Source organism: Brachycentrus maculatus, unplaced genomic scaffold (genome assembly GCF_059751285.1).
Source record: "Brachycentrus maculatus isolate JH-2025_06_01 unplaced genomic scaffold, ASM5975128v1 h1tg000071l, whole genome shotgun sequence".
NCBI lineage: Eukaryota > Metazoa > Arthropoda > Insecta > Trichoptera > Brachycentridae > Brachycentrus > Brachycentrus maculatus.
The window spans coordinates 1141590-1153187 of record NW_028280825.1 but is presented as its reverse complement, the minus strand read 5'-3'; the positions used below and the strand labels follow the sequence as shown (position 1 = coordinate 1153187).

At 33.5% G+C, this 11598-nt stretch overlaps 1 protein-coding gene across 6 annotated transcripts in view; it reads left to right on the top strand.

Annotated features, from left to right (window-relative positions):
* The first annotated feature begins 238 nt into the window (after positions 1 to 238).
* Appl (amyloid-beta-like protein) overlaps positions 239 to 11598 on the top strand; it is a 320865-nt gene continuing 309505 nt past the window's right edge. For all 6 annotated transcript variants that reach the window (XM_088257169.1, XM_088257171.1, XM_088257168.1 and 3 more), the window contains exon 1: positions 239 to 369. In XM_088257169.1, coding sequence (XP_088113295.1) covers positions 304 to 369 — 66 coding nt within the window. In that variant the 5' untranslated portion in view covers positions 239 to 303. The remainder of the gene's footprint in view (positions 370 to 11598) is intronic.

The window sequence follows — 11598 nt, the reverse complement described above, 5'->3', positions numbered from 1 at the left end:
TCCTTATCCCTCCCGCGATGATCAATCAAGACGGAAAGAGAAAAATAAAGGTTCTAAAGCTCGTGGTTGGGAAGAGGATTCGTACACAACAATAATGTTAAATAGAGATGGAAGGTGACTTGTATTGCTCTATCTTTTTCACGCGTACAGAACGAAGCTTTAAATTTGGAGAACGTTTTACAAAAGCTTGCGACCTATATAATAAATATTCTGTGGTTCCGTCTACTACCACGGCCTCAGTGCAGTAGAATTATTCGAAGGGTGATAGTGTTCCGTACAAATTTGGGCTGGTAAACCCCCAATATGTCGCGAATTCTAACTACAATGTGTGCTTTTCTCCTATTTTGTGGGATCCTGACTATCGGACAGGTATGTTTTTAACAATTTCCGTACTAATCTCAAGTTTCCTTCATAATTCTGACACTTGGCTATGTTCTGCCAAGGGTGTTCATGCATCGATTTTTCGATGTCTTTTGACGAGCTCTACGGAATTTCGAAGGATTATTGGAATAAAATGCTATCTAATATTTAATAATATATAAGGAGTCGGACGAAGGGTCTATTTACCATTTGTTTATGCCGGTTAGGGATGACATAAACATCTGACCATCATATTGTAGGCAATGTATCTATCATCAACAAACGATTACGAAAAACAAAAACATAGGAACATCTCTTTATTTTTTTCAAAAGTAATTTTACTCTTATTTGTATATCTTTTTTACTCTTATTTTACTTAATTTTACTCTTTAACATAAGTTTCCAAAAAATTTGCCCCGTAAGTAAAATCGAGCTTTTGTATCATTCGAGAATTTTCTCTAAACAATACTTAATTTCATATTATTATTGTTACAAGTTTTTCATGTACCATTTCTTCAAAGAATGCCATGGTAAAGATAATTGCATAATCTATTACATAAAACAATATTAGATTTATATCAGATTAATTTTTACGTCTTCGATAAAATAGCCAAGGTTAGACGGTTGGTCTGAAAATGCCAGAAGGATGGCAAAAACGATCGAACTAACACGTGTATAGTGTAAGTAGCTAATGTGATTACGTAGGTATTTATTTTTGTGGAATTTTCACAAAAATACAGACAGATATTGAACTTTTGACTCTCACAGAAGGTTGTGAGGTTTCTAATCCATTTTTATCCAATATAATCTTACCCAACGATGTATGTTGCATCTGTACATATATTTTATTATCCAAATGAAAAGAAAACTAATTTATTCCGCACATAAATCGTAATATTGATTTTTTATGTAACTACGTAGTTGAATTTTTGGATACGCAATACCTCACAAATAATAAAATTAATGAAGCGCATCTTCTAGGACACGCGTACCCTTAAATATAATTATTTAAATATTGAGAATAAAATTTGGAATCCACATTCTGATAAGAATGCTAATTGATTCCGACAAGATTTTCGGGATATTTTCTCTCGCCTCTTGCGACGTAATGTAAAAAATGTAGTATTTTCGGTTAAAGACATAATTATTGACACTTAATATCACCGTTTTATTGTGAAACTGTTAATTTTCTAAGGGTCTGTAAGGATTAACACGTTTTTTACCCAAAGATGAAGCATATACGCAAAGTATTTTGCGTGGTAAAAAATAACACTAAGCAAAATTCATCGATATTTTTTTCACGTTTAATGCCATATCTGTCCTATCTAAAATTACATTTTGGATATGGTGAAGTTATCTTTTTTTGTTGTTTTTTTCTTGTTCGGAAGAAAGAAAGAAACATCCACGAAAACTCAAAAATGAATCGAATCGAAATATCGTTTGTTTTTGGAAATTCCGTTTACTTATGAAAAAGATCAAAATTTTACGAATCAATTCGTCATTTTTTGTTTAATATCCTGTCTGACCAGTCTGATGATGTCGGTAACGACGAAACCCAGTCACTAGTCAAATAAAATATGAAAAAATATCTTCTTCTTTTACCATATCCGTTCCCTATCTGGAGCATATGGAGTCCACAAACTGTCTCTAGGCTTTTCTGTCGGTCGCTAGCTCCCTTGCATCCTCCCATGTCAAAATTTCTTGACATTCTATAATGTCGTTTCTTTGTTTGAATTTTAAAAAAGCAGTAGCAAGCCTGTGAGTACAGTGACGCAACATTGACAGTAATGTAACAAGTCCGGCACAATCTGCATAACAATGAGATGTAGCACTTGAATATTCGACATATGTATACTTATCAACATCTTCTGTGGAACAAAATTTGTCCCGTTCCCGTCCGAGTCAATATTCAATATTCATATAATATTAATTCAATATTCATGCAATATTCATAAACAGTTATATTTTTCTTAATTTATTGGACTAGTTGATTCTTATAAGAATTAAGCTAAAGGTCAAACTTCGAAATTCTCAACCGTCACCGCCGCTTTGCTGAATAATCCAATCAATATTTTCTTTATAATTGTACTTTATAATATTTTTCACAACCCTGATGCACCTAAATATCTTGGTGAAAACATAATATAAGTACCTCTCGGATCATAGTCTTCCTGATTCGTTCTTACCAAGAAAGAACACCTGCCATTTCTCGCCATAACACATCATTCTTTAGTAATTCCTTCTCTGTTCAAGCGGCCAGACTATGGAATGAATTACCTCTCCTTGTAAAAAATACACCTCTGATAACTTTTAGGAAACGTCAAGACCTTACTATCTATCATTAGAATCCTAACTGTCCATCTAACCTCATCCCTAAGTTTTTCCCCCTACCTCCTTCCCTAAACTCCCTTTTTCCTTTGCCTTCCTTATAATCCTAAATTGATAATTTTCATGAATATTTAATAAAATATAAAGTTGCTTAATTGATACAGCAGTAAATTGTAATTTATGATTTTTTAATGTTCAAGCACTATCTACCCTCTGATTGAAAACAGCTAAAAAGGTATCAAACGTTTTGACTAATATCACAAGCCTGTTTTGTTGGTTGGAAGATATTGCTTACGACGCCTTATGGTGTGCTCTACTGCGTACGCACAGAAAGTCTGGTCTTTGGAGTATATCGAATAAAAAAATCCGCATTATTTCGCTGTTGAATGTTAATTTTTACACCCTAACCGTACTTTACGTCCAGCTCCGTACTGTAATGGTTAGCACGCAAAGCTACTGTGTTCAAAACCCCAAGTTCAATTTGCAGAAGGGAGAAAAATAAATATTACCGACATATATTTAACATGTAGTAAATATTACCCTAGGCTGGTTGGTACCTGAGGCGTAGGATTGATAAACTTGCCTTCATGTAAGTAACGATGGAGATAACACTGCGTCAATACGATGCAGTGCCCTATGCACCATTATTTGCGGATAGGGGTAAGAACAGGATTTAGTTAATATTACCCTGGACTGGTGCCTGAAGCGCAGGATCGATCACTTTGACTTCATCTAAGTAACCATTGAGATAACGCTGTATCAATACGATGCAGTGCCCTATGAATCTTTGGGTGCGGATGAGGGTTAGAAAAAGAAGAAGAAACCCTACTTTAATGCTACTTTGTATGTGAATTATAAATATAATACTTTTTTTTATCACTTGAGTATTATTTTGTTACGACTAGTTTCGGAAACTACAGATACTTCTATCTACGGGTTTAAATATAAATAAGATCATATTTTAACCTGTACGAGTAGATTGAAGCATCTGTAGCTTTTAAATGAAGTTGTTAAAATATAATACTCAAGTGGTAAAAAACAAGTGTTTTATTTATAACTCAATCATGTCTTACCACAACGTGAATGCCGAAACAATAAATAACATTACTATGTATTTATATTATTTTTTGACATCTCATCAAAGATGAAGAAGAATATGGAAGTCTGGGCATTTACGGGGCTGACGACCGTCATCGGCTGGTTTGGTTTTACATCTCACCAATAGATGTCCCTAGTGAAGTTCTAGTGATTCAAGAACAAGGTTTCTAAATTGGTTCATATATAAAGAACTTCCAAGAATTTGAGTAGTGTGGTTGTCAATAATGGGTAGAATTGGTGAATGTTACACGTGTGTAAAGTGATCACTTAAACCAGCCGATGACGGTCGTCAGCCCCGTAAATGCCCAGACTTCCATATTCTTCTTCATCTTTGATGAGATGTCAAAAAATAATATGAAAATAACTCCTGTAATTGGAGATAATCCAGATTTTGTGAACAAGTATTTGGACGCACTCAAAATGTTGTAACTATGTATTTAATTAAAATGTTTGAGATATTTCACGGGACATCCTATATCATACACGCGACTTCAAATATGTCTCCCAAATTTATCGGACTTGACTTTCTTTGAATTTATTTTATTATAAAAGAAAATAAACATATTTTTAAAATTCCAGAATCGCTTTCCCATTTTTCTTTTATATTACATTTTCTTACGGCCCGGGGCAGTTTTTCATAAATGCTTCTTATCAAAATATTATATCTCTGGTTGTGTATGGAGTTTTTCTTCAAATGTATATCTTATTATGATGTGATGGTTCGCATAAATTTGCTTTTTATCAAAATTGCTTTAATATTAACGAATAGTTATTTCTAAATTTCATATTTTCGGGCATTTAATAATTTTTTTGGAGTTTTATTTAGGCGTACACAAAATTAAGATACTGTTATTTTTTTAAATGTTACCTTTTATGTGTACGCTCTTTTAAAAAATATTCTTTATTGCTATAATTTTTTGACGTCTCATCAAAGATGATGATGAATATGGAAGTCTGGGTATTTACGGGGCTGACGACCGTCATAGGTTAGTTTAAGTGATCACTTTACACACGTGTAACGTTCACCAATTCTACCCATTATTCTTTATTGCTATTAAAATTGTACATAAGTAGGTATTCATCCTTAAGGCCCAGCATTCGTTAGTCGCATTCATTCCACTGGAGACCACCGGAGAGGTCACTTGTCTGCTCACGCCCGATTTTAAACAATTCATATTGTATATTGGGAATGTAAGTTGGGAGTCAACACCCCAAGAGCGACAAGCGGAGGCACAAACAGATCCTTAGGATCTAGAAAAAGAAGAAGGAGAAGAAGTACATTGTATAATTTTATTTTTAGAATAAATAAAGAAATAATATTTAAAAAATATTTTTAACTCCTTGCCTTTCAATAACTCTTACAATAACTGCAGACTTCAATAACTGCAGACTGTTAGCAGAATTCCATTTGAATTTTTTGAGTAATATATCTAATTTTAAATAAGGTTATTGGATTTCATTCTATTGTTTTTTATTAACATGAATTGGATAATTTTATTCAAATCACAATTTTAAACATTTTTTTTTCAGAGACCCACCAAGCCACCTTGTGTGTCTTGTCGGTGGAGTTCTTTTTTAATACATTTATACTGTTTCAAATAATTTTAACCTAATAAAGAATTCACCCATTCCTTTATTTTGCCTTTGTTCCATATTTTATTTTGACCTCTAACATCCGTCGGCAACAAATTAAAAATGTTCGGAACGATATATTGCAGTGTTCGACTATAACAATATATCAAAACAACCCTTTTTATGGAAATGACCGTTTGAAATTGATGGCGTTTTTCCAATAAATACCTCACAACTATCTCGATATCGATTAAACGGCATATTTACGCAGAAATTTGTTTGAGCTCGCTACCTGACACGCTAAAGTTCTTTCGCGATAGTCTGACTCACTGTTGCCGTATCGATTTTTGTTTCTTTCAGCCAAAGTGAGTACCTAGGTATCAAGTCCTAGTAGTGGTGGTAGCTACCCCAAACTGCGGCGACGGGAAACCCTTCATATTGCGATGTTTCGGCCAGATATGAGAATATAGGAAGGGAAAAACGGCTGCGAAAAGGGGAAAAGCGTAAAAATTTACAAGATTTATTATATGGTGTGTTCAATAGCGTTCGCGGTTCTTTAAATTAAAGCCGTCGGGTATGGAAATATTATATCTATCGTACAATGTTTCTATTTTATGGAAGCACATGTTTTTATAGATTATCATTTTTGCGATGTTTCGGTCAGATAAAATTTTGCGATGTTTCGGCTGAATGTTTTACAAAGACGCTTGCTTGTCCATTTTCTAAGCTTGCTTCGTATGAACTAATAAGCTGTTTAGGGATTAAAGTGGATTTCCTATTTTACAAATCATCTAAGCAAAGAGTCAGATTAAAGGACGTAATTAAAATTCTCGATGAAAAAGAAATGTTTTACAAAGACGCTTGGTTGTCCATTTTCAAAGCTTGCTTCGTATGAACTAATAAGCTGTTTAGGGATTAAAGTGGATTTCTTATTTTACAAATCATCTAAGCAAAGAGTCAGATTAAAGGACGTTATTAAAATTCTCGATGAAAAAGAAATACTTACCCTCAATTTTTTTTATTTTTTTAAATTTAATTATTTAGTAATTTAACAGAATGATTAAAGAAAACACTTCGTTTTTTACCACTTGAGTTTTATTATAGACTACGTGTTTCAGTTTAACAGTTTAACTTCTGAAACATGTAGTCTATAATAAAACTCAAGTGGTAAAAAACGAATTGTTTTCATATTATTTTTTGACATTTCATCAAAGATGAAGAAGAATATGGAAGTCTGGGCATTTACGGGGCTTACGACCGTCATAGGCTGGTTTGAGTGATCACTTTACACACGTGTAACATTCACCAATTCTACCCATTATTGACAACCACACTACTCAAATTCTTCGAAGTTCTATATATATGAACCAATTTAGAAACTTTGTTCTTGAATCACTAGAACTTCACTAGAGACATCTATTGGTGAGATGTAAAGAAGCTTTTTTATTAAGCAGAAACTCTTATATTAGTATGTGAGATCCGAATCCCGGATTATAATCACACACTTGAAAAACGCCAGAATTTTGTAATTGGATTATTATTAAATTTGGATTATTAAAACGAATTGTTTTCTTTAATCATTGTAACATGTCTTACCACAAAGTTAATGCCGAAACAATAAATAAATTTAACAGAACATTAACAATAATGAATAACAAATAAAAAAGGTTATTGTAATATTCCAATTACAAAATTTCACTGTTAAATGAGTTAAAAGTAAACATACTTTATATTACACTACATATTACTGGGAAAACTATACTGGGTTTAACTTTATATTATTGGGAAAAATTGCAAATCGCTTCAAAGTAATATCGCCTAATATGGTAAATAGGCTCTTCTCTAGTGAATTTGACAAAATTGAAACATAAATTTCTTTACTATTACCATTACTGCTTATTTACAATAAACCTTAATTTAATCGATAATGCTTATCTTAGATTTTTATTCTTTCCTTACCACCATTCGAACATCTATCACGCATCGTGTTGCCGCTCATTCATCTGAGAGAACGCATTTCGACTGCGCTCAGTCTACTTTCTTCCTTCCTTTGTCAATTTCATGCTTCACTTCCAAACATTAGGGCGGGAACCAGGACCCCGTTGTCTACTGCAAGTTTAGCGATAGGTTTTTATATGATATAACTGATTTTAGTGCACCATTTTGAGTGTGTCCAAATACTTTTTCACAAAATCTGGATTATATCCAATTACAGGAGTTATTTTCATATTACTTTTTGACATCTCATCAAAGATGAAGAAGAATATGGAAGTCTGGGCATTTACGGGGCTGACGACCGTCATGGGCTGGTTTGAGTGATCACTTTACACACGCGTAACATTCACCAATTCTACCCATATTGACAATATTTATATTCCTTTCTATATCCTTATCAACACATACATATAATGTAAATCTCATGACGCTGAAATGTTAAAATAACTCCTAATTGGAGAAAACCAAATTTGTGAACAAGGATTCGAAAACCCCAAAAATATTTCGAGTGAAATTTTAATCTTAATCCTTTAAATTATCGACTCAACATGTCGTAAGGCGTCTGTAAAGTTTCTGTGAAAGGGTTATTATATAAAATTTTATATCGAAGAGAATGTGTGCTGTATTTGGTTCAAAAGAACCGTCAATATATTTGGAAGCTTCTTTAACTCACTGCAAACAAAAACCCTACACAACAAAGGAAGCAATCTGTACCGGGAACATGTTAAGGAAAGAGATGTTATTCAAGCTGTCTGAACCAAGATGGGATGGTGTACGTGTAAACATAACGGAAAAGTTTCCACATTATATGTAGAAGGCATTATAAGACTTTATTTTCATTTACTTTTTACTTTTTCACAAACGGTATGTTCATAATCATTATTTATAATAAGATACTTTTTATTGATTCGCCATTTACTTTGTGGAATCACATGTTAATTATTTTTAAAAAAAAGCTTTTAGAATACCACTTATTGAGTTTTATTTCATAACACACGACTAGTTTCGAAAACTACACATGTTTTCATCTATAGGTGAATACTAAAACATTTATTAATCACCTGTCGATAAATGATGGATGTTGATATCTTTTGAAATTGTATTGAGAAAAATTGTATAATTTTGTGTTGATTTTTTTTTTTTACGTTTATTAAAATAAATCGTTTACCGGCGATATGTCCGCCTGTAATGATCAGCACGCTCGGCTACCGTACTTGAGGTCCCGGGTTCGATTCCCAGGGGGGGGGATCAAATAAATATAAGTGATTTTTCACTTTAATATTTATTCAATATTACCCCAGACTGGTACCTGAAGCGCAGGACTGATCACCTTTTCTACATGTGTTAGCGATCAATATAACACTGCTTTTATATAATGCAGTGCCCTATGCACCATTGGGGTTCTGATAAGGGTTTGAAAACTGGTGATATGTATTTGGTAGGTACCATAATATTTTTATATATATTTTTTTCCAACTCCAACTTTTTTCTGTCTCTGTATCGTGATTGAGCAATAAGACGTGTTATATTTATATCTTATGTACAATAAATCTCATAGTACTTGATCAAAACATCCCGATTATCAAAAAAAATCATTCGTATTTTCTTACACCAAATTGGTTTTGCGGGCAGCTTTGTATTGCTTTCACCGACTTGTTTATTGACCGGTACTATTATTAACTTCGGATCTCGCCCCATAAATCTCCCTTTATCTCCTCTCTTTCGTCAAGACCATTGTTCCTATCTGAATAGATCTCGGCCGTCATAATTTAGCCGCAGCATCTCGCCGCACACGTCGAAGGCCCGATATATTACTCGGTCAGGATATCTGGCGATAGCTTTTGTATTTGTTTGCGGTGTACGTTGATTATTTTGCATCTGATGCCGAATCTTAATTACACGCGGAGTCTGTGAGATCTACAAAGCGTAAGTGCCTTTGGCGTAACGATTTTGCCTCACGTGTTTTGGATAATGTTGGTCTAGACTCTAGACCAGAGGTTCATCAACTTTTTGTCTCGTAGACTGCTTGCCATGTTTGTCGATTTTGGATATACCCCCGCCTTACCTGATATTGATTTTTAGCAAATTCATTACTTCAAATGTATTTTTGACGGGAAAATTACGATCCCACTTTTTTTAACGTTATATTAAGGTTTAAGTTCATTATATCAAGGTTTTGTTTTTATGAAATATACGAAAATGAAATAGGACCGCGAAAAAGAACCTTATATCGAGGAAAACGTTATTTCTGGTGACGTTATATAGATGTTTCACTGTATTATAATACCGATTGCTAAAACTTTGAAAAGGGAAACTATAGAGCAGGTGTACGCGTATAATTGTGCATGATTTAAATATTAATCTACTTATAACTTACGGCACGATCATCGTAATTTACCTATCTTTGCACATATCTGCGGCAATCTCATACAAAATGACACTGATACAAACTGACAGCGGCTGCCGAGATTAGCAAATGTCCCACAGATTTCAGTAGTATGAAGATTAAGACAAAATTCACTACGATATAAATACTCAGTCCAGGAAAATTACGGTTTGAATCTTAAGTACCGCGCCGACACAAACTGTGCGTCGTTGACCTCCATTTCTATTTTATGGACCCCCATTTTTTTTGCTGATATAGACCCCTTGCAAATTAAAATCGTAGACCCCTGGGGATCGATAAAGACCACTTTGGGAATCACTGGTTTTGTCTCTAGACTTATTATTATTATAAACACTATTTCCTCTTTATGCCTCGAAGAGCTTTACTGGAAAGCAGAAATTGGTAGTCGTTACGGTACCTAGTATCTACCGTGTCAATTTTGGTCACGACTAGCGAACAGGAAGCATTATTATTATTATTCTGACTAATATTATTACTACTTTAATATCGGTTTCTCCAAGCAACCGTTATATTATACCAAAACACCATGTTTTACTTTGCTTAGTTTGAAGTTCAGTTATTGTATCGTGGGTATACTGGCAAAAAACGTTAACTCTAAAATCCCCTTTTGAATAATCCCTGTTATTTAAAGCTTTTAGCCTTAATTAAACTTCTATTAAACTTATTCCTAAACTCTCTATTAAATTAAAAGTCGAATTTACTTATAAAACCACATATATCTATCTATATGAAATTTCAAAGTACTTAGTTTATTTTGCCAGTTTATAGAACGTTGAAAATTTTGTAAAATACATCAGTAATTCAAAATTGCATATTATTGAGTTAACATTTTTTGCCAGTATACCCACGATATATTCTCGAATAAAGTTTAACTTTTTCTTACTCTTATCTATACCCAATAGGGCACTGGATCGTATTGACGCGGTGCTATCATGATCGCTATTTACACGCAGGCAAAGTGATCAATCGTGAGCTCCAGGTACCAGTCCATAGTAATATTAAACGAATATTAAAGTATTTTTTTATCTCATTTGCTAAACGCGTTAACCATTTAACTACCTAGGCGGACAGAGATAAGAACATATCTGTTAAATGTGAAAGTAGCTTTTCACAGTCACAGTGAATATTTACAACATTTTTAGTGTGTCCAAATACTTGTTCACAAATCTGTATCATCTCCGCTTAGGAGTTTTTTTTATATATTTAAAGTTTAGTGTAAAGTGATCACTTAAACCAGCCTATGACGGTTGTAAGCCCTGAAAATACCCAGGCATATTTCCATACCACATTCTTCTTCATCTATGTTGAGATGTCAAAAAACAGTACATATTGTTAATAACCCTTCCTCATGGTAACTATTAAGCTACGCTTTTTTGCTGCACAATATTGTGCCCTGATGAAGACCCTTGTAAAAGTTCACGAAACGATGGTAGAGGAATATATATTTGTACACGGTTTTAACCCTAAAATTGCGTGTGAATTAAAATATATCCATAAAAAAACCATTACAGCTTTATACGATTTTTTGGCTTTAGTGTGTTGGAAATTTCCCTGCCTTATCTTACTTCTTGGTCCGGATGTTGATAACAGCATATAAAAGGGGTGAATATACGCTGTAAAATTAAGTTAGCCTTTTCGGTGTTTTCACCTTGTTTCAGTAGACTAGAACGGAGCTTTAGAGAAGCCTCGGAAAACAAATGTACTATTTTACTCGTAGTATTATACTATAATAATGAAAATACTATTGAAATTTTGCTTACGAAACCTGTTGGAATATTTTGAATTTCCTCAATTTTCGGCTTGTATTATCCGATACTCGCTTTCGAGCCCTACTCAAA